Source organism: Eptatretus burgeri, chromosome 5 (genome assembly GCF_056783735.1).
Source record: "Eptatretus burgeri isolate ZD-2024b chromosome 5, Ebu_testis_v1, whole genome shotgun sequence".
In the NCBI taxonomy this organism is placed as follows: domain Eukaryota; kingdom Metazoa; phylum Chordata; class Myxini; order Myxiniformes; family Myxinidae; genus Eptatretus; species Eptatretus burgeri.
In genome coordinates this window covers 91620886-91645490 of record NC_140965.1, presented here as the reverse complement: position 1 = coordinate 91645490, position 24605 = coordinate 91620886, and the positions used below count along the sequence as shown (strand labels likewise).

The following is a 24605-nucleotide window of genomic DNA, read 5'->3' as shown; positions in this document are numbered from 1 at the left end:
TCCTAAGAATGTGGTTTTGATGAGTAAACAACAGTAAAATGTCGTCCAATGGGAGCAGCTCAGGCGAACAGGGTGGCCAAGCAATTGGTTGACGTATACCAATCAACTTCTCTGGGAAGACGTCATTCTAGAACCGTTGCACATCCGAAGAATAATGGCAGGGAACCCAGTCTTTCTGGTACAAGGTGATATGTGAAAGATTTACTCCTCGAAGTTCCGGAACCAAATGCGGTAATTGTGGAGATTGACTTTACCACTGATGTCGAAGTTGCCTCATCAGAAAATGACAACTTATCAAGAAACTCAGAATAATTGTGGATTTAACAACAGCAATAACAACATTAATAATAGCAATATCAACATTAACCAAACTTGATGAATTTTCCTTTCATATGCCATTTACAGTTTGTTTACAACAAAAGTTCAAAGTTGCACAAGGACTTTATGGATACCTTATATACAGTATATTCAAACTACTGCATGGCAAAATTCGTCAAACACCAATAAACAAAACAAACAGCAGGCTACGATGCCTTTTGAACTGGAAAAATGATCTGTACAGCATGTACTCTTAACTGTGAAACACTTGGGTTTGGTGTGGATGCGCAGATTCATGACGAGGCATGTGAAAAGATTGACTGAGTATGAAACAATACTGGTGATATTGAGTAGCAGACATTTAAAAAGATTTGCAGATGCACTGAGACATGTGAAACGGTGAAATGCAAAAACCACTTTATTTTGCACTTACAGAGCGAAAATATAGTTTAGAGAAAGAATACAAGAAAAAAAAAATACAGGTACAAATGAAAGTTGTGGTAGGGAGAGGTAGGAGAGGTTGGAGAGTTGATAGGAAACAGAAACAGCATCCATAATCTCTGTGATGAACTGCATTGCATCCCTTCCCCAATCTCTTCGTAAATTACAAACTATTCCAAACAATGCGGTAATCTTGAGATATATATATATATATATATATATATATATATATATATATATATATATATATATATATATATATATATATATATATATATATATATATATACACACGAGGTGTGTTCAAAAAGTATCCAACCTTAATTTTTCGTGCGTAAACAAATGAAGCTAGGGAGGCATGGTTTGGTGCACGTATGTAGGCGATCCTAATCCGTATGCGTGAATATTTTCCCGCCTGCAGAAGCTGTCAGTCGCCGACAGACCGCCGATGAGTGAGGAAGTGTAAGTGAGCGCCGTCGGATTTTCGTTTTTGACAAAATGATGGATCACTGTGGTCTCATCGCCAGTGATCACTGTGTTGAAGAAGTTGGGATCACTGTTCACAGTCTCCAGAATGTCCTGTGCGATCCCCAAACGGAGTTGCTTCTGCTCGATCGTTAGCAGCTTTGGCACGAACTTCGCTGAGATTCTCCTTAAGCCCAAATCCTCAGTCACAATGGAATGAACGGATCCAATGCTGACGCCCGCCTCGTCTGCAAGTTCTCTGATTGTGATTCGACGATCCTGCATCAGCAGGGTCCTCACTTGGTCAATGACGATCTCATTTCGGGATGTTGAGGGCCTACCAGAACGTGCTTCACTTTCCACTGATGTGCGACCATCTTTGAAGGGGATGTACCACTCTTTTATCTGTGTGGTGCCCATTGCTTCGTTCCCGAAGGCCTGTTGAATCTTGCGGATCATTTCCACTTGGGAATCGCCAAGCTTTACACAAAATTTGATGCAGTAGCGTTGTTCAAGTTTTTCCGTCATTTTGTCAAAAACGAAAATCCAACGGCGCTCACTTACACTTCCTCACTCATCGGCGGTCTGTCGGTGACTGACAGCTTCTGCAGGCGGGAAAATATTCACGCATACGAATTAGGATCGCCTACATACGTGCACCAAACCACGCCTCCCTAGCTTCATTTGTTTACGCACGAAAAATTAAGGTTGGATACTTTTTGACACACCTCGTGTATATATGTATATATATATATATATATATATATATATATATATATATATATATATATATATATATATATATATATATATATATATATATATCTCCATGCAGCACCCTCTTTCAGCTACTTCTCTCCCACACCACCTCTCCTCTGCCTGTCTGCCTATCTTCCTCCCTCTGACTGTCTTGTTATTATATATTTATTGATACATTTATTCTCCCCCCCCCACCCCCTCTCTCCATCTCTTCACATCACAATAAATCTCTCTGCACATTATAATAAATCAATCTCTTTACTCTCCCTCTCGCTCCTGATGCATATTACTGCGTGTGCAAAAGAAACCAAACCCGTTTCATTCACCATTAATTTCTATTTCATGGTTTTTTCCCCCCTCTCTTATTTCAGATAATGATAGCTGAGGTTCTGTCAGAAACGATGTCGTGGACAAATGAAGAAAAGGCTGTTTCTGTGGAATCAGACATGGAAACGCAATTTTCGTCCAAACTCAAACAAGGTTCAAGAGAAAATTTAAGTGCAGAGAAATCCCATGCAATGAGAGAATATTCAAATGGATGAATAAATTTTGAGAACAAGGAACTGTGCATAATGCAAAATCAATGGACAGATTAACTCATTCTGGACGCCTTTAACTGAGAACTCCTGAGGTCATTAATAGGGTCCAACAGACGGTCAGAAACAGTCGAAAAAGTTGCTGTGTCGTCACGGTTAAGAACTTGGACTGACAGTGTCAAGTCTCAGGAGGATTCTCCATGACGTCATGAAACTATCCATCAATAACAATGGCTTCAGCAGATTGGGGGAATCCCTCACACTGTAAGTTAGTCCCATGAGTGGGTGACAAGCCACTTCGGTAAGAGAGTGTTTGGCCGACACTTCACCGTCGAGTGGTCTCCACATTCCCCTGATCTGACAACACGAGATTTTTTTTGTCTTTGTTGATATCTGAAAGACAATGCATACAAGGATAGCCCGAGAAGCATGTTCGAGCTGAAACAAGCAATCACAGAGAATGTTATGGCCATCCCACTTGCCGAATGTCAGCACAAAATCAACAACTTCGCTTGTAGCGATGAAATCTGTAATCAGCGCAGAGGTCGACCAAGTGCCAAACTAAAGTCTTACAAGTTACTGTTCTGATATTTGGTCTGCCTATTTCACACAAAATGGAGCACATAATCCTGCAGTCTTTATGTAATTCAGAATAAAAATGAATGTATTATGGATTCTTTTTTTAATCGGTTTGGTTTTCTTTTGGCACACCGTGTGTGTGTGTGTGTGTGTGTGTGTGTGTGTGTGTGTGTGTGTGTGTGTGTGTGTGCATATATATATATATATATATATATATATATATATATATATATATATATTAGATACATACACAGTGCCATGAAATACACACTGTATTCACATGAAAGTCGTCACACCCCACGACTTTTGTCACATTTTGTTGTGTTAGAGACCAAATTTAAAATAGATTTAATTTAAATTTTTTGTCACTGATCTACACAAAATGACAAAGTGAAAACATGTTTTTAGAAAATTTTGTAAATTAAGTGAAAATGGAAATCTGAAATATCTTGCATCAATACCTATTCACCCCCTTTCCTGAGAACTCCTGAGGTCATTAAGAGGGTCCAACAGACGGTCAGAAACAGTCCCCCCAAAAAATCATACGCTATCCTCCCTACAGCATCCAAGACAGTTGGATTCAGTCGGCAACAGCAATGGCCCTGGTTGGCGGCTGACACCCTGGCCATTATTGATATGAAGAGGCAAGCACGACTTCAAGGAAACATCCCAGAAAGAAGGTGCCTTAGAGGTGTCTATCAGGCGAAGGCTAGGAAAGATCTTGACTCTTGGTATGGGCACATGGCTGATGAAGCTGAGGAAGGTATGCATCAAAACGACCTTAGACCTGCCTTCTGGTCACTCCAGCACATGCGTATTGGTGGAAATTTAAATAAAAACTAAAGCAGCATTCCGATCATGAAGGCAAGCGGCACCCCCTGCCGTACCAAGGAGGAAGCCCTCAACTGCTGGAAAGAACATTTTGAGCAGGCGCTTCACTTTTCCTCTGGTTCACATTCCCCGACTTGGAGAAAGAGGCACCCATAGCTGGCGATGAGGTGCATATGGATCCTCCATCCTTGCTGAGGTCTGCCACGCAGTGAGGAAACTTAAAAATTGTCGACCTTCTGGATAAAACAACATCAACGAAGAACTGCTGAAATGTGCAAAGGCTCCAATTTGTGATGTATTACACTGGTTTTTTAGAAATGTCTGGAATTCTGGGCATGTTCCAGCTGAGTGGAAAAATGGCATAATAATCCCCATCTACAAAGTCAAAGGCCCCCACTCCAAATGTCGAAGCTATCACCCGATCACCTTGTTATCAAGTCCCTGGGAAGGTTTTTTCTCATGTTCTCTTGAACCGTATTTGCCCCCTCCTGCTACAACATAGATGTCCCCAGCAATCTGGTTTCACTCCAAACAGGTCTACACGGATGCCATACTAGCCCCCGTATTCTTGCAGAACTTCATCGGGAATTTCACGTCCATTAAATGTGGCGTATATCGACATCAAGGCCGCATTTGACTCTGTTGACCGAACATCCCTATGAAACGTGCTGAGAGGCAATGGAGTTCCATCATCATTTCTCAACCTGATCAGGGATCTCCATGAACATAAAACAGCCCATGTCAGAGTGGACACCGACTAATCATCACCTTTCCCCATGTTTTCTGGAGTTCATCAGGGTTGTGTCCTTGCTCCCTCCCTCTTCTGCTGTGCCATGGACTGGATAATGCCAAAGTGTACAAACCAGGTTCAAATTAATGTCAGTAGAGAAATCATCACCGATCTACTCGATGCAGATTTGTGAGAGACATATCCCTATTTGTGAGAGACCCTGTTTACTGGCCAGATGTGTTCAACCACTTTGAATCGATTGCCAAAAGCCTGGGCCTTAAGTCTGGGCAAAAAAATGAAAGTACAGAATGTTGCCATTGGTCCTTCTCCCCTGCCAGTACCCATCTCTGGTGTACTTGTGGAGTCTGGATCATTTCACCTATCTGGGCTCCAACATCCATTCATCTGGATACTGTAGCCCTGAAGTGTGGAGACGAATCGGCATGGCTGGCTCTGTCATGGGGCAACTAGATGCTGTTTGGAAACAGCACCGGCTTCGTTTACCATCAAAGCTCCGCATTTACAGAACATGCATCCTACCTGTTCTCCTCTATAGTTGTGAGACATAGACTCTTTTGAAAAAGGACCAAGAAACTTTACAAGCTTTCCACATGCGATGTCAACGTCACATCCTTGGGGTATGATGGTATGACCAAGTTTCAAACATGACTATTCGTGAGATCAGTAGACTCGACCCCATCGCACTCAATATTGCAAGGAGATGCTATTCACTGTTTGGACATATCTGCCGTTTAAATGAGCATGTACCGGCTCGTATTTCCTTGGAATTTGCCACAAATCTTTACCATGGTCACTGACCTGATCCAATCTGGCGCCGTCATCGAGGATGCCCAAGGCGGAAGACCGACAGTTATGGGGGTCACGACGTTCCATAGTTGGGCATGTGTAGTAGTAGTAGTAGTAGTAGTAGTAGTAGTTCCTATGATACTGAATTGAGCTCAGGTGCATCCAATTTCCATTGCTCCACCTTGAGATGTCTCGACAACTCGAACGGAGACCACCTGTAGCCAATTAAATTGATTGGATATGATTTAGAAAGAAACACACCTTTCTATATAAAGTCACAGTTGACATCCATGGCAGAGCAGAAACTCTACCATGAAGTCCAAGGATATGTTTGTAGAACTCGGAGATATAATTGTGAGGAGGCATAGATCTGGAGAAGGGTATAAAACAATTTCTAGAGTGTTGAGAGTTCCCAAGAGCACAGTCAGCTCCATCATGAGGAAATGGAAAGAATATGGAACTACCCAGACTCTTCCTGGAACTGGCCGTCCGACCAAATTGAGCAACTGCGCAAGAAGGACCTTAGTCAGGGAGGTGACCAAGAACCCAATAACCACTATGACAACTACAGAGTTCCTTGGCTGAGATGGGAGAACCTGTTGGAAGGACAACAATATCTGCAGCGCTTCACAAATCACAGTTTTATGGGAGTTGCCAGACTGAACCCACTTCTGATAAAAAGGCACATGACAGCATACCTGGAGTTTGCAAAAAGGCATGTGAAAGACTCAGAGTATGAAGCAAAATATTCTGTGGTCAGATGAGACGAAAATTGAACTCTTTGGCCTGAAGGCAAAATTCTTCGTCTGGCAGAAACAGAGCACAGCTCATCACCCATATAACACCATCCCTATCATGAAGCATGGTGGTGTCAGTATCATGCTATGGGAATACTTTTCAGCAGCAGGGACTGGGAGACTTGTAAGGATTGAAGGAACAATGAATGGAGCCAAATACAGGGAAATCTTTGAGGACAACCTGCTTCAGAATGCAAAAGACCTCAGACTGTTGGGAAGATTTACATTCCAACACAACAATGACCCCAAACATACAGCCAAAGCAACACTCGAATGGATTCAGAACAAGAATGTGGAAGTCCTTGAATGGCCCAGCCAAATCCCAGACTTGAATCCCGTTGAGAATCTAATGGAAAGACTTGAAGATTGCTGCTCAACAACGCTCCCCATCTATCTTGAGAGAGCTTGAGCAAATCTACAAGGAAGAATGGGAGAAAATCCCCAAATCCAGATGTGCAAAGCTGATACAGACATAGCCAAGAAGATTCGAAGCTGTAATCGCTGCCAAAGGTGCTTCGACAACGTATTGACTCAGTGGGTTGAAAACTTATTGACGCAAGATATTTCAGTTTTTCATTTTTGATTCGTTAAATTTTCTAAAAACATGTTTTCACTTTGTCATTATGGGGTATTTTGTGTGTATTGGTGACAAATACTTTTGAATTTAATCCATTTTAAATTCAGTCTCGAACACAACAAAATGTGACAAAAGTTGAGGGGTGAGAATACTTTCTGAAGGCACTGCATATACATAGTGTATATAGACATATATGTATGTGTGTGTGCATGTGCGTGTGCGCGCGCGTGTATTCCACTCTCCCCTCCATATCTTTTTTTCTCCCTACATCTTGCATTTTCTCCCTCCCACTTCCCCTCTGTACACTCCTCTATTCACCTTGCCAGGGCTTTCATTTTTTTATTGAAAGATATGCTTGTATCGCTCCTTGTCCACTCTCTCTTGGGAGAGCATGCGGCGGGTGAGAACAGCAAGCTCACGCTGTATAGCTGGCTTCAGAGAAGGGTCCAGGTCAGCAGCACGAGTAAAATCAGACCGTGCCTCTTTCTCATTCCACACAGCTGCATGTGCTTTTCCTCGTTTAAAATATGCTTTTACATTATCTGTAAAAAAGAAAGAAAGAAAGTGGGAGCAGGAGTTGGAAAGGTGATTGAGAAAAAAAGCATGAAGAGAGATGAAAGTGAGACTAAGTAGATTTCTACAGCATACACAAGATCTTGCGTGTTGATTTGAGGCTTCAGTTGAAGAAGAGAAAGAAAAATACTTCAAATAAGTCACAAATGCTATTCACAGCAACAAACACACACACACACATATATATATATATACATATATATATATATATATATATATATATATATATATATATATATATATATATATATATATATATATATACATATACATATTGTTACAGATCTGGAAACCATTTGCATTCAACATGCAGGTCCCAAAAGTCAGTTATCCCGTTAAGTACGTGTGAGACAGGTCCCTTCCTTTTGGTTAGTGGGAGAATTAAATGTTTTGCATTCAAAAGTGGAATACACGCACACGCACACATACATATATAAGAGGTGTGTTCAAAAAGTATTCAACCTTAATTTTTCGTGCGTAAACAAATGAAGCTAGGGATGCGTGGTTTGGTGCATGTATGTAGGCGATCCTAATCCGTATGCGTGAATATTTTCCCGCCTGCAAAAGCTGTCAGTCGCCGACAGACCACCGATGAGTGAGGAAGTGTAAGTGAGCGCCGTCGGATTTTCGTTTTTGACGAAAATTGGGGTGGATTCACGGGGGTAGAAAAGATGGAGGTTTTGGATGGGGAAAGATAAGAGGTGGTGGTGAACGGCTGTTTTGAAGGCCTGGAGGGAAGAATGGGATTGAAGAGAGTGCAGGAGTTTATTCCAAAGGCAGGAAAAAAAGAGGAACAAAAGAGTGAAGGTGAGCAGTAGAAGACAGAAAGACCACCGACCTGCATGTGGTGAGAGGGTGAGAGGCCCAAAGACTCAGCCTCATCGCAGGAGATACCAATGATCCTAAGTGCCTTGGTGTCCACAGCGTGAAGCCGAGAAAAGTGAGAGGCAGGAGCACCAGCACAGAGTGGAGAGCAGTACCAAATCAGGCTGTGGATGAAAGCTTTGTATGTGGTCAGGAACTCAGGTGGGGCGAGGAAGGACTTTGCACAATGGAGGATTCCCAGTCGGCGACTGGCTTTGGGGGCCAGGTTGGAAATGTGGCTTTCCCAGGAAGGATCATGGTAGATTGTTAGACCCAGAAACTTGAATGAAAAGACTTCTTCCAGGGCATTGTTGAGAAAGTTGATGGGGGGGAGGGGGTTCCAAATGGTCCTTTCGGAAAGGCATAGTGAGAGTGTGAGATTTGTCAGGATTGAAAGACATGCTCCACGTGTTGGACCAGTTTATGATTTTACCCAGATCTGGAGAGAGCGAATCAGCTGCTGCTTGTCGGTCTGAGGGATGACACATGGTCCAAATTATCAGAGCAAAGACCTTGCCCGGCACAAAGAGCAGCGTCACCCCTCGGTAGTTGTTGCAGTCTTGGCAATCACCCTTCTCTTTTCAGAAAGGGACAACAAGGCCCCTCTTCCAGTCAGTTGGCATGATGCCTGTGTTCCAGGCAGAGCACAGAAATGCAGGAAACGACACGAGTACAGCATTTCCACCAGCCTTGAGAAGTTCAACATGGATGGCACAGATACCAGGAGTTTTACCCCATTTCAACTGGCTCACCGCAGCCTGTGTTTCCACAAATGGAAGTGGACCACAGTTGATTGGATGGTCAGCAAAAGGGATAGTCACACCCCGGACATCCAACACGACAGCTGATGGATCAGCCTGGTACAGCTGCCTGGTACAAGTGCAAATTCCCCTGTAAGCAGGAGGAGAATCACTTGACCACAGGTGATGCTCTACCCCCTCACAAATTCCTTGCACATAGGCCTCCTTGTCCTCCCTTAGCGCACGCACAGTTTTACGCCTCAGCTCCCTGAACAGCTCCGCTCTGTTATTCAGCCTGGCACTGCGACTCTGGTCAATAGTATCCAGTGTCCACTAAGTGACAAAATTTTTCTTCGCCCAACGGTAAGTTCCAAGACCTATCCTGGCAATATCAAGGACGGTGGTCTTGAAGGCACTCCACAACTGTTCATGATTCCCCAAAGCACCCAGACCCCAAAATCTCCACTCATCCTGTCACAAACTCCTCAGCTACCCTCTCATCCTTGAGGTTGCCAACATCCAGCCAAGGCTGGGATGGTACCATTCTCCTGGATTTTAGCTGCAACTTCAGAGTTGCTGCAACAAGCCTCTGGTCAGTATTGAGGAATTGAGCACTCCTGTAGACCCTGCAGGTCTGGATCATCCTCCAGCGACCATCAACGAGCTCATGGTCAATCTCCTTTGCCACACCGCCAGCGTTGGAATACCAAGTCCAGCGATGAGCCTGTGGGTGCTGAAACTACAAACCAGCCACCCTAAGTCCATGACTTCTTGAAAAGTCAAGGAACTTAGTGATATTCTGTTTCACAGTTCCAGACCCACGGGGACCAACACATGTCTCATGACCATTCCTATCAGTTTCAGTCGATGCATTGAAATCCCTCAAGACTAGAAGAGTATCTCGCCTGGGGCACTGATCAACCACAGACTCGAGCATGGCAAAGAATGCGTCCTTCACGGTGATATCACTCGCCTCAGTTGGAGCATATACAGAGACCAGGGAAATGACACTGTCAAGACCTGACAAACTGTGTTGCCAGCATTTGGAAATAAAAATACAATGTCTCACTGGATTCTACATAAAGGACTTAACTTTATCATGTTTTTCAGAGATCTGGAAGAAGTCTGTATTCCGATCACTCCTATGCGCATATGTATCTGTTTGTATGTATTTGTTTTTGTTGTTTGTTAAATAAATGTTCAAATGCACAGGATGACTTAGAGATGTCTTCCACAACAAAAAAGTAGTGACAAATCCTTAGTCTCATAATACGCTCTTTGACCGGTGTTACCTCAATTATCATTGGAGTCAGCTTATTGGAGACAACTACAGCAACTCCTTGGGCAAGGTAACCATCAGAGCAACCAGACCAATAATTGGTGTAACCACATGCCCTGATCTCACCGCAATCCAGTGTCTGAACCTCAGAGAATGCTGCAATACCGATGTCCAAACACTTGAGCTCAGATGATAACAGAGACAGGTGATCATCCTCTCTTGGTCATAGGACATTCCAGGTACCCACCGAAAGGGACCGCCTCAGGTTAACCCAAAGAGACCGCCGTCTGGTGGACGACACCTCAGCACCACCCCGACACACATGACTGCAATCTGACCCAGGAAGGTTACCCCGTAGTTTCCCTCCTGTCATCAAAGATTGGGGTCCCGAAGGCTTTGCCCCAATCCCGTCATCCGGCGAGCTGCCCGACGAAGGGCAGCTGCACAGGAGGTACTCCCACAGAGTGGGTTTTCAGATTTTCTTTTTTAATGCTTTTCGTATATTTTTCAGAATGGAGGGTTTTACAGTGGCTGGAGTGCAAATCCTGCCACAAACCTCCTAATAAGAAGTAACCCAACTGCAGGAGGACGTCCGCAGACACAGTTGGGCACTAGATATGGATGGACGTTGGCTGACAAGCTCCTCTGCCCTTTGACACGAGTAGGGTGAATATACTGGTTCTGGCTCACTTTTCCCCATGTAAATGAATGGGGGATTTTCAGCGATTCATTTTTTTTTTCCCTAAAAATAAACCCCCTTTTTATCCCAAGGTATATTTATTTGTCTCCCCTTTTAACCTGGGGCCACTTTTTTTCAAATAATCCATGTAATAAGATAAAGATTTGTTAAAGGTGATTCGAAAGAAATATCTAAAACGTCTAAGCCTCGGGACACTCTTTATCAAATAACCGATGCATATTGTTTAGCTCACTCATTGAACCTATAAAGATTTGTTCATTCTCAAATTCCTTCAATAGTTTAATTTTCTTTGCACAATAATCCCCATCTAAAATATTGAAAAACAAAACATTTGAATTTTTATATTTTTTAAGATACCCCTTTTGTGCCATTACGAAATGATAAACTTCTCTTAATGCTCTTGTTTGACCACCTCCTGAGCCACATATCATTTTGAGATTATAGTAAATTGTTTTTTCATTGTTCAATTGATAACCATCAAAGTTTTCAGTCCATTCAAGGATATTCATTTTTTTCTTTACATCCTCTAACTTACTACTTTTTAAATTGATTCGCTTATTTGTTTTATTTACCTTTGTTTTTGTTATTTTTTCAATAAGACTTATTTGATATTTTTCACATTCATTATGTTTTCCATTTATATACCAAGACTGAGATTTTCTCCACTCTTTAGTTTGATTAATACTTGGTTTGACCATTTATATATTGCAAAAAAACGCGGCGGAAGCCCTTAAAAAACCCTAACCCATCTTCCCATCGTTAAAACACAATCGATTCTATTCACTCTATCATACAATATCCATATGGAACACAATCTATTCCATTATCTAAAATAAATCTCTTATCATCAAAGGCTCCGAATGCCTTTTTATTTACTTCTTCACTATATATGTTATGTTTATAACTTCTTATTGTATTCATTTTCCTATATTCTTCTTTCTTATTCATCAAACAATTATAATAATTTCTAAAAGTTATTGATTTCTTTATTACATATTTCTTTATTCCTTTTAACCTCTTATCAATCTGATCACCATACTTATAAGCATATGCCTTTGCTCTCAATCCAATAAACTCACTCATTACTTTTCCACCCAACTCATCCTTAAACTTACCAATAACCTTTTCATTCTTTTTGGAAAATAACTCACTCTTCTTGCTGAAATTACTTGTATCATATACTCCAATATTTTTCTTCATATCTTTATAAACATCATCAGTTTTTATATCTAGGATAAAACTATCAGTGTCCAGATACAACAATGAAACATTTTCACCATACTCTTTCTTTAAGTCATTATACAAATAATCATACATCAATATCTTTGATAAATCAAGAACTGCTGTTCCAATATAAATTGGTTTATCCATTACAATACTTTCCTTTTTCATATGAATTGCAGAAAAGTTCTCTGAAAAAACCTCTTCTCTCTCAAAACGTGGTTTATTTATCAATCTCGAAGCTTCTTTCCAAGATGTTGCGAATCTAATGTTTTGCCTGTTTCTAACATTTTCCATAGTCTTTCCAAATAGAGCATTATTCATTAATTTATAAAAGTCCCCTTCAAATTTTACTTTTGTATTTGCTCTCATATCTGTATTGAATTGAATATACTTTTTCACCCAAGGACTTTGTTTAAATTTTAAAACTCTATGAATTTTAGCTACTCTCAATCCTTCTCACAAAAACTGTTTTAAGCTTCTCTGATGCAAAACATATCCCTCTTTATCATAGAATGTTGTTAATAACTTTTCTGTTGATTTGCCTTTAATATTAAAACTTTTATGATAATCACTGAACCATTCTTTCTTTGGGGTTTCTTTCTCACATGCAAAAGGAAGGTCTTTATGCTTATTATGAAGATCACTCGGGTACCTCAAATCAACTTCAAAATAATAACCTTCTTCTTCGTCATTCAATTCCTCTTGAGAAGAAATAACAATATTCATCAAAGCCTTTTCATAATCCTTTTCTTCCACCCACTCTAATTTACCATAAGGCAGAGATTGAGACATTGCCCATCCATACAAATTATTAGCATCAAAATACATCAAATAATTACTATCTTTTTCACGATCATAATTTGGAAGATATTTATTATTTGCTTTAGCATATCTTTTTGAACATACTTGTGATATTCCACCTCTCTTGGACTTCTCAATCATCAAAAGCATATCAACATCACTGATTAAATCTATATCTTGTTTTGTCATTTTCAACATTGCACTCCAAGCTAAACCAGGAGCTGTGAAATAGTGGGCAGGATCTAATCCATAACAATTTTTATTATGACAGAGTGATCTAAAAGCTTCAAACACATCAGCTAACAATAAAACATCTGTTTTTAGATAAAAATCATGATATTCTCCAAGGTTCTTTATCTTAAATATTTTCCATATTTCTTGTGCATGTTTATATTCCTTATCACTTATCTCTTCTTCATAAAGGTTATTATAGAAACTTTCTTTTGAAGGAAGTTGTGTTTCTTTAAATCTCATAAATGAATCCATATAATCATAAGGATAAATTCCCTTACTTGTAAGAATTTTCTCTTTACTTTGAATTTCATTCCTTGTTTGAATTTCCTCTCTCGTGAGAATTCCTTCTTTAATCAGAATTTCATCTTTAATCTGAATTTCCTCTTTAGTTAGAATTTCATTCATTGTTCGAATTTTCTTTATAATTAGAATTTCATCTTCAGTTAGAATTTCTTCATTAATTCGAATTTCCTCTTTACTTTGAATTCTGTCTTTAATCTGAATTTCCTCTTTAGTGAGAATTTCCTCTTTTGGAAAGAATGAATTAAGATTTGGAAAAGAGTCCGTGGAGCTTAGATTTGATGCGAGGTAGGCTAGTGGTGTTCCCATAAACTTGTAAGAATCTAGAAACCTAATACGAGTTAAAGGTTTTGTGAATATCATTTTTGTAAATGAAATATACTTTTGACTTGTGTTTGTTATGGCAGAAATATTCCCTGGTGTTTTTGAAAGTTCATTTATAAATAGATGTGTATCATAGTTGGCGCTGTTGTGAAGAAAGACTGGAATAAAAGAAGGTAATTTATAATTAAGATTACAACAGGAATGAGCGGGACCTCTATATTTACCAGTAAGATGACAATGATCCCTCACTTTAGACTCCTTAATTTCCCCCTCACAAATATGACAGATATTGTTCTTTCTAAATTCTAATTTTTCTTCTTTGGTTAATTTCATCGGTTCATTTGTTTCTTTCATTAATTTAGTGAGTCTTGTACAATCCTTTTCTAATCGTTTTACAAACTCTTGTGAAGCTTTTTTCCACTATAATGTTCAAGTTTGTTATACTTTTCTCCAACAGATGATTTGATATAATAACAGAAACCACAAGGAATATGTTTTTGATATTTTATTTGTATATGGTTCTTTTGGATTAGGAGAAGCAGTATTTATCTTTTTAAGGATACATTATAGATCAGCGTATATCACAAATGGGTGCATGATAGATTTATTATAATCTTCAAAAGAAATCTTTTCACCAGGTTTAGGCATTGTAATTACAGCTGATTTATGATTACTACAATATTTTGAATGTTGTTCTAATCGTTCTTTTGTATGAAATGAATTAAGACATCGCTTACAAGGATATATTTTGTTTGCTGTTCTGAATACCTGAGAAGAGATTAATCTTGATAAATTATTGATGTATGTGTAATGTGAATTCTTTCCAACACTAAAATATAAAAGATCAATATGTGTTTCTTCATTTTTATAGTTGTTTGAAATTTTTAATTTTTGAACTTTGTTTTTATCTGTTAATCCATATACATTAATAGAAAGATTATTCTTTTCTCAAATTTAGGAATATCTGTTAGTGGCATTGGGAATTTAAAATCTTTAATGTCCAAGGTATTCTCATATTTCATATATTGTTTTACTCTTTCTGAATTACATTTTGGTGGATGAAAGTGAGCAAGAACAGACCAGAGAAAACATTTATTATCATTGTTCTTAATATTAACAACTGCCTTCTTCAGTTTTATTTCTTTTGGTAATTCAATATAAGAAGAAGCTTTAAGAGGGTTTGATTTTAGAATGTGCCTATCTAAAAATATGATTTTTTTAATATTGAATCCACTTCCTACCACTGTATTATCAACATCCTCCTCTTGTTTTGATAGTTCTTCATAAACCCCACTATTCAAAAAATCTTAAATGATGTTATATGATGAAGATCTGTTCTCATATAAAGGAGTTTGTTCTTCATCTTGTCTTTTCATATTCATTTTCACTCCCATATAAAACTTTAAAGTTTTCATTTCTTTTTAATAACTTTTTCAACATCAGGTTTCACTATTTCAATTGATTCAGCTATTGATGATGGACCGGGTTCTCCAAATTGAAAAATCCTTATTTTTATATGCCCTTTAAATGCCCCATCAGTGTTTTCAATATAATAGTCTCCCTTTACTTTAAACTCATTTTTCTTGTGTTTTTGTGATTGAAGATGTCTATTATAACTACTCTTCAAAACATCCTTTGAGCAGATATCACAATGTTTTCTTTCCAACTCAAGAGGAGATATTTTATGAAATAGATTAAATGTGTGTTTGTTTTCGTTTTCGGAGGTGTTTTCTATAATGTTTATATTTGTGATTACAAACATCGCAGTATGTTGTATTCACCATATTTATATAATAAATCTTTGCTTAAACTAAAATTTTCTTGATGAAAATTTCGTTTATTTTACAGGTGAATCTGTGCTTAAAACCATTTTATCCTCCAACTTTTTCACTTAATAAATACAATGTTTCAAGACACAAAAGACAAGTTTCAATCAATCTCTTCATTTGTTAAAGATACTGAGAAATATGTCAAGGATGTAAAATTGAACAAAGATAAATATAACAACTATTGGATAAAAACAATTATGGTAAATAATATGAGTTCTTCAATTTCCTTCAGTGGAAGGGCTTTTAGTATACCTGGTAGAACATCAATTAAAGTATCTCTAACAAAAGTTTCTCCTCTCCTTCTGGTAATATATTCAAAACTAGAAAAAGCAATGAAACAAGAAAAAGTATCAAAAAACAAAAACCTTATGGATGAAGCTTTAGAAAGAAAAGATAAGACCATCTGTAATATGCAAGGAGAAATTTGTATTTTTTTCAACAACCCTAAAGATGTAAATCCTGATGAAATAAAGGATGTTAATATATCAGGTGAAATGACATTTCGTTCAATAGTACTTAACGATCATTTTAAAATTACCTTTAATATAAAAAATGTTGTCGTTGAATCTGGTAATGAAAAAAAGTATATTGATATCGATGGTAATATGATTAAATACGAGTCAATATACAACTGAAAGTATAGATGAATTTCAGTTTAAGTAAAGTTTTACTTTATAAATATGCTAGACTTTCCTGATTCTCCATATGACAAATTTGAGAATTGTCCTGCGTGTGAAAGACGGGGATTAAACACAGAGTCAAAAGCCTATAAACAATGTATATTCTGTGATTATCTTCTAATTAATGATAATAAAAAATATAAAAAGGAAAATAATTCCTTTAGATTTACACCAAAAATGAATTACTTTACAAGATTGATTAGAGAAATGAATGTAAAGTACGAGGGTGATAACACACCTTTCCTTACAAGGGAAGAAACTGAACGTATAAGAGAAATGTTCAAAGGATTGTTGTTATATATTATTCATGGATGTAATTTTCAGGGAAATATCAACACAAGATATTGTATAAATAAAATAATGGATTATCTTGAAATTAAACCTGAACTTAGGATAAAATATAGAGTTTCTAAAAAAAACAATAATAAATTAAATAACCTGTTTTCCAAATATATAAATGAATGATATTTTACCCATTTGGGAAAATAAGATAAAATTTAACAACTATAAAAATCTCCCAAATTCATTAAGATGTCTCATAGTTGGTTCAAGTGGATGTGGAAAAACCTGCTTACTTTTAAAGATGCTCCTCACTCCCAACTTTTTAGATTATGATAATTTAATAATTTTCACAAAGTCGAGTTTTCAACCAGAGTATCAACTACTCTCACAAGGTTTTAATGCTGGTCTTCAAAAAGAAGATATAATCGGTTTATTTAAACGTCAAAAAACCTAAATGATTATAACATTGAAGATATAATTCAACTATTTTGTGATACACAGAGATGTAAAAAGAAATCAAATCCTATAACTTGTATTCTTAGTGATAATACGGATGATATACCGTCTCCCCAAGATTTGGATAAATCAAAAAGAACCTCGTTATCTTTGATGATTGTGTTAATGAGAGAAACCAAACGGTAATGGACAGCTACTACACAAGAGGGAGACATTCTTCTTGTAATTGTATTTATCTTAGTCAATCGTACTTTCAACTTCCTCGTCGTTCCATCAGAAACAATGCTAATACTTTTATTTTATTCAAGTTAAATTCAATAGATATCAATAATTTTTGGAGAGATAATTGTTCTACATTATGTAGTAAAAAGAAATTTGAGGATTACATGAAGCACACGACTGAAAAATATAAATATATTGTTGTGAAACAAGATGAGATATTAAGGGATATATTTTTTGTTTTACAAACAATTACATATATAAATGACAACTATTATTGTAAATCTTGTGGGTAAATCTGCTTCTGGAAAAAAACTTTCATAAATCAAGGTTCTTGTGTAGTACAGATAAGAATATTGTAAATTTACTTTAAAAACACCCCGTGATATGCATTGTATCAACAAGAACTAGAGCAATAAGACCTGGAGAAGTAAAAGGTGAAGATTATCACTATATTTCAGTGGAGGAACATATGCGATTGAGGAATGAAGGTCAAATATTTGAGGAGGTTTCTCTTGGTACAACAAAATATTCACATTGTAAGAGTGAGTTAAGGAAACTAAAATCTAGTGGTCTTGAGATATTAGAAACTAATCCAGAAGGAACGAGACAAATTATTAAACATCTGAGCGGAGTGAAGATTTTATCATTCGGTTTTGATGTTGATGAAGAAACTCAACGCAAACGTATGAAAAGCAGAGATGCAAGTATTAGTGAAGAAGAAATTACAACTCGCATTAATGTTAATAAAGAATTTGATGAAATATTTAAAGAAAAGGATTTATTTGAACACATCTACTTGAATGATGAAGAAAAGGAAAATTTCCCTGTTGATCTTTACAATTCATTAAATGATATTTTACAATAAATAAATGGATGCAAAAGAAAGAGCAAGAAGATTTAAGGAACATCAAGAGTTGGTTTCAAAAGTTGTAAAACAGCAGGAAGACATAAAGAAGAAACGCAGACAGAAACTAACGGGCGAAGAAGCATTTCAAAGAAAACAAGAGAAATTTTTTTAACCATTTTAACCATTAATTAACATTTGAAGTTTAAAAACTTCCCAAGAAAAAATGAAAGATGTTTCCACAGTTCCCACAGTAGAATATACTCCTAAAAAACTTCAAATGTTAAAAGATTTTGATCAAATGACGGAGGAAGAATTAGAGCATTTAGGAGAATTAAAGGTATATGATGATGAAGGTTTATTTCAACAACTGGAAGAGATTAATCAACCCCCTGATTATATTGTGAATGCTCTTCAAAACAATGAATATTCAGCGGATTCAAAAACCAAAGCAGGACTCATTCCAACAGAACAACCAGCAATATTTCATCTTGTTCAATAAAAGGTATTGATATTTAATGATGAATTAAGGTTCTTAGGTTCTGCTCAACCCCCTGTTAAACTAACTCCGAGATTAATGTTTCTTCTCACAAAAGATGGAAGACAAGGTTCAACTGTGAGGGATGAATCAAAGTATATTGATAAACCATTGGATATGGAAAATAATGATGATAGAGTATATATTGATCTGCTGAACACTCTAAATTATAGGGTTATTCTTTCTGGTAAAAGTAGGAAGAATGAGAAGGAGAAACACATTATTCAGGCTTAAAGTATCCTTGGTTCAGGTGTTAGTTTTCTTCCAAATGACCCATCGCAATTAGTTAATAGACTGTTATTGTTGTTAGGTAGGAAGAAGGCTGGAAATAACAATTGTTTTAATGAAGCATCAGCCATTTTAGACCAGTTGATGAACATGAAAATAATTAATAAATCTCAATATAAAGACATTTTATCTCATATTAAATAAGATGAGAAGCACAATCCTGAGTTTTAATTTCACAACAAGCGACCACACATCTTCATTCCCATACCCACTACAACTTGACCCAACAAAAGAATATGAGGCATCTTTATTGTCCATGGAAACTTATAATACCTTATTTAATATAACTGATAAAAATGACAAGTTTAGTTATAATCCCGGAAGTGGATACAAAACGATAACAGTCTCACCCGGAGCATATGAGATTTCTCAAATATCTTCCGAAATTGCTCGTCTTATGAAAGAACAGGGTGATGAACCAAAAAATATTGTTATAGACATTCAAAAACATACTTCAAAATCAATGATTAAAGTTAAAAATAACTACAAGGTTGATTTCACAATTGATAATTCATTTCGAGAGTTATTGGGTTTCTCCTCAAAAAAGATAGAAACTAATGGGACGTTTTACAGTGATAATGTCATTCAAATATCCTCAGGAATAAATTCGGTGTTAATTCACTGTGATTTGATTGATGGTGCTTATAATGATGGAAAAAAAACAAATGCAATATTTTCATTCAGCGCATACTCAACCCCAATTGGTTATAAATTCAATATGGAACCCAAAAATTTGGTTTCTCTCCCTGTGTCAGGAAAAACCATACACAGAGTAAATTTTAGGATAACCGACCAAGATAATCGTATGATTTCTTTTCATGGAGAAGTTATAACCATCAGAATTCACCTACGTGAAGTTTTCCAATAAATAAATATGATGGTTATTGTGAGGAAACACGAGTTGGGAAAATATAAAATAATTACAGGGGATGGGATGTTCCTTTCCCCATACTACAAGGGTGAAGGAATGTATCTTGGTAGAGGATACTATAAACCTAAGAAACAAAGGGGTGTTGGACATCAATTTAGAGGAGATGGGATAATTGATACTCTAATGGGTATTGGTTCAACTATTCTTAAACATAAATATCTAATTGGTTCAACTGCTTCTGCTGTGGGAAATGTAGCAGGTGCTGTAAAGAGCATAAAAGATGTCCAGAAGGAATCTCATAAATTACAAGCAATAAAAGAAATTAAGAAAGGCAAAACTCAGTTGTCCCCCCAAGAACGACAGAGAATAATTCAAATACTTGGATCAGGGTTTCAAAAGTTTTAACATCTTTTTTTCCGAAATAAATACAAGTATGGAAGCAATTGATAGTATCTATGATTTGGATGATACTATTATTATCTCAAACTCCACTAAAAAAGAAGATTACTTCAAGGTAAATGCAATAACTGGAACAGACTGGAATACGAATGGTACAAAAAGTTTTGAAATAAATAATCAACAAACCTATTTGAATCTATCCGAAAGTTTCTTGTTGTGCAAATTTAAATTCACTAAGGCTGCGACTAACACAAACGCTACACTTGTAAATGATTTCTTCTGGAAAATGTTTGATAGTGTGCGTTTGTATATTGGAACACAAGAAGTTGAAGCGGTTGATTATGTCTCTGCTGTATCTGAAATGATGAAATTTACACTCTATACATTCAGTGATAGAATGGGAAAGGGGTCTGTCGAAGGTTTTATTCCTGATATGTCAACGGGAACAAACACAGACCCTGGATATACTCAAAGGAAAGGAGCGTATAATGATGATACAAAAGCGGAAAATCGTTTTACTGTGGCAGTTCCTCTTTAAGGTATATTTGGATTTTGTGATCATGATAAAGTTCTGTATGGTCTTAAAATTAGATTTCAACTACAAAGGAATGATAATGAAAATCGATTGCTTTTTGGTGTTGGTAGTGCTTTTGGTGATCAGAATAAATTTGTAATTGAGGAAATAAGTTGGTATATCAGTGAATATACTCCTAATCTTAAAACAGAAGAGATGTTGAATCGAAGACTTAACTCAAAGAAACCACTCAGTGTATCATACCTCAAAAGAAGATGTCAACACGTTAAACTCAACCAAACTACTTACACGTGGAATTTGGGTGTTCTGGAAGGAAAGCCACGATATCTATGGATCATTTTTAAAAAGCCAGATGGTGATACTTGATCAGATAAAAAGCCAGTTCATGACACTGCGACTGATAAGAATAATGCATTGAGTGATAATGCTAAGGTGAAACAACTTCGCGTTTCTCTAGATGGAACATTTTATCCACGAGATAGATTGGAAATTAATTGGGAAAAAAATGATTTTGCTGAAGCATACAAGTCTTACCAAAAGGTGTGTGAAAGTAATGGAAATAAAGAACCTATTTTGGATATGACAGCATTTAAAAGTTTGTATACAATCTATGCGTTTGACCTGAGCGCTCAAAAGGAAACTATAAAGTGTAATCGAGTGGATACTTCCCTTTACATTGAAAGAGGAGAGAGTGAAGAAGTTGATACATATTGTTTGCTTTTGGAAGAAAAAGAATTGCAGATTAATACAGATAATGGTGTGATGATTAGTCTCACATAATTTTTTGTTAAATAAATGAGTGGCAAAGTACCAACTGGGGTATATGTTAATCAAATCAATCTTCATAAACTATCATCTTGTGTTCAAAATCAAAAGCCTTGTACGATTAACGTGAATACAATTCAGAGAAAAGGAGCAGTAAGAATTGATGTTTTGCTCACAAGAGAACAGGTTAAAATCTTGAATGACACTGGCTCACTTAAAATTAAAATGACAAAACCAATGTTGAAAAAATATTCAATAAGAGAGACGAGTGGAGGATTTCTCCCATTTCTAATTCCTTTATTTGCTGGTTTAAGTGCGGTTGGAGCATTGACGGGTGGTATTTCAACAGCGGTGAAAACTGCTAACGAAAGGAAGGCTCAAAAGAATTGGAAAGACATAACAAAGAGTTGGAGAAACAAATTAGTGGAAGTGGTGTAATTGTAGATTTTGCTGAAAAACTTGAAGGTCTGCCTGATAAAGCGAGATTGTTAGTTGGAGATATGCTTTCTTCTATTGCACAAGCAGGTGTAAAATTAACGAAAAGAGGTAATGGATTATATCTTTCTAATAAATAAATGAGCATTGATGAGTGGTTTAAAGAATTTGGAAAGAATATAACATCAAATTTACAACTTGTCAAATATTGTAAGAAATTAAAAATTCATAATGTGGTTATTTGTATGAGAGATGAATTAACAAATGTGCCGAAACATACAAAGAATATTATTATGAACTTAGAAGATAATAATGGGAATGGTTCTCATTGGGTTTGTATTTTTAATAGTCAAGACAAATATTATTTTGATAGTTTTGGTCTTCCACCACCTGTTGAAGTCATAAAATTCTTACAGAATGGTGTTTATCAAACATTTCAAGTCCAAGAATTAAATTCCAAGTGTTGTGGTCAATTATGTCTATATGTGTTATTTCAACTCAACAAAAATAAAAAATTTTATGATATTATTTTTAATCTAATATAAATGACTTATGTTGGTAAAGATGGTTCTATCTTTGGTGTATCTCAAGAACTGGATATTGATTTATCAAATTATTACACAAAGGCACAGGCTGAACGATATAAATATAATATAACCAAAAATATTAACATGAAAAATGCTTATAAATTAAAAAATTATCCAAGCCCGACTGACGCGAATGACTTGGTGAGATTAAGCGATTTATCACAATATATATCCTTAAATAAAACGGCTGTGTATTCCAAAGATACAGAAGTGTTGATATTATCTCCAGGTCATACAGAATTCACAGTTCGAATTAAAATAAATTTTTATAAAGAAGGGCGCATCGTTTGCATGAGAATACAACAATGGGGGTATGACATGAATGATTTAGGGTATAATTGGTCATTTAAAATTAACCTCGAAGACCTGGAACAATTAAATCAGTCTCGTAAGGAAGAATATTATCCACTTGGTATCGAGAATGAGTTTTGTGGGGCCACGATTAGTAAACAACAAATAAAAGAATTTAATAAGGGTAAATATAATAATGGTTTTGCCCTTGTTTATATCATGAAAACAGAAAAAACAGGATTATATATAATAAGTAAGGAAATACAAAATGATTTAACTATGGGAAGATGGGGAGGTGTTTCGTGCCATAATATTATTCTAACATATATTTCTAATACATAAATGACAGCAAGAAGGCTTCAAGAAAATTATAATTTCTGTGTCCAAGCATACCTTCAAGGAAAGGGTATTCGGTATTTTAATAAATATCTTCTACAACATAAGAATGAGGTATTTTCAATAAAAGATTGGCATTATGCTGATGTTGATAAACCGACAACTTTAGATTTAATGAAAATGTTAAATAATGAAAAAATTATAAAGTTAAGAAAAGGTAAGGCTCTTTTAGAAATTCAAAAGAAATTTTATTGGTTTCCTGTTGTAAAAAAAATTATTTTGGATACAGGAATAACAAGAAATCCTGATGAATATATGTATGATATTCTATGGGGTGTAAGCGATTCAAGGATAATAAGGGATGAGGAAGGAGTTGCAGAAGAGAGGGAAGAGGCGGAAAAGGAGAAGAGAGAGGAGGAGAGGGAGAAGAAAGAGGAGGAAAAGGAGAAGAGAGAGAAGGAGGAGAGGGAGAAGAAAGAGGAGGAAAAAGAGAAGAGAGAGAAGGAGGAGAGGGAGAAAAAAGAGAAGGAGGAAAAGGAGAAGAGAGAGAAGGAGAGGGAGGAAAGAGCGAGACGAAATAAATATGAAAATATGGAAACCGATGAGATTAAAAAAAGATTGGAGGTATTACAGAAAATAACTCAACCCACCGAGGAGGAAAACAAAGAATTGACAAGTCTATTTGAAATATTGTCGACAAGACTATTGACATCGACAAGCTATTCATTTTAATTCAAGTTTTTCATTTTTTTTTCTTAAATAAATGGAGGAGAGAGTGAAGGCATTTCTAAGGATTCTTTATGTTTTAAAAATTAAGATTCAAATGTGCATGTTGGAAACTAAAAAGGTTTTTGCACTCTGCAGGAATTTTTCACATAAATAAATGAGTTATTGTCTCAAATGTAAAAAGAAAACTAATACTAAAAATATTTCATATATTAAAAGTAAAAATAACAGGGTTATACAAAAAGGTATATGTTCGGTGTGTGGTTCAAAAAAAAATCAATTTATCTCCAAACACAAACGAGGAGGAGATATACAAAAGTTTTTATCAGGAAGTAAATTTACAACTACTGGAATACCAGGGGAATTACATCTTCCAGGGTATTCTTTCTGTGGTCCAGGCACAAACTTAGATAAAAGATTAGATGAGGCAAACAATCTTAAATCCTGGAGTAAGCCCATCAATAGAGTTGATGAAGTGTGCATGAGACACGATATTGATTATGGGAATACCACAACGTTGGAAGAAAAGCATGAAGCTGATAGAGAAATGTTGTATAATTTGTCTCTGATACAAAATCCAACCTTGAGAGAAAAAGTTGATCGGTTCATTGTGAAGAAGATGATCAGTGCTAAATTGAAACT

The 24605-nt window shown here is 36.4% G+C and overlaps 1 protein-coding gene across 4 annotated transcripts in view; it reads right to left on the bottom strand.

Moving 5' to 3' along the window:
* Positions 1–718: 718 nt before the first annotated feature.
* Positions 719–24605, bottom strand: part of AIP (AHR interacting HSP90 co-chaperone) — a 119354-nt gene continuing 95467 nt past the window's right edge. For 3 of the 4 annotated variants that reach the window (XM_085882861.1, XM_085882859.1, XM_085882860.1), the window contains 2 exons: positions 7159–7382; positions 719–2912 (listed from right to left, as the gene is read on the bottom strand). In XM_085882861.1, the coding sequence (XP_085738987.1) occupies positions 7180–7382 (203 nt within the window). In that variant the 3' untranslated portion in view covers positions 719–2912; positions 7159–7179. The remainder of the gene's footprint in view (positions 2913–7158; positions 7383–24605) is intronic. The other variant, XM_085882862.1, reaches the window with a different exon arrangement.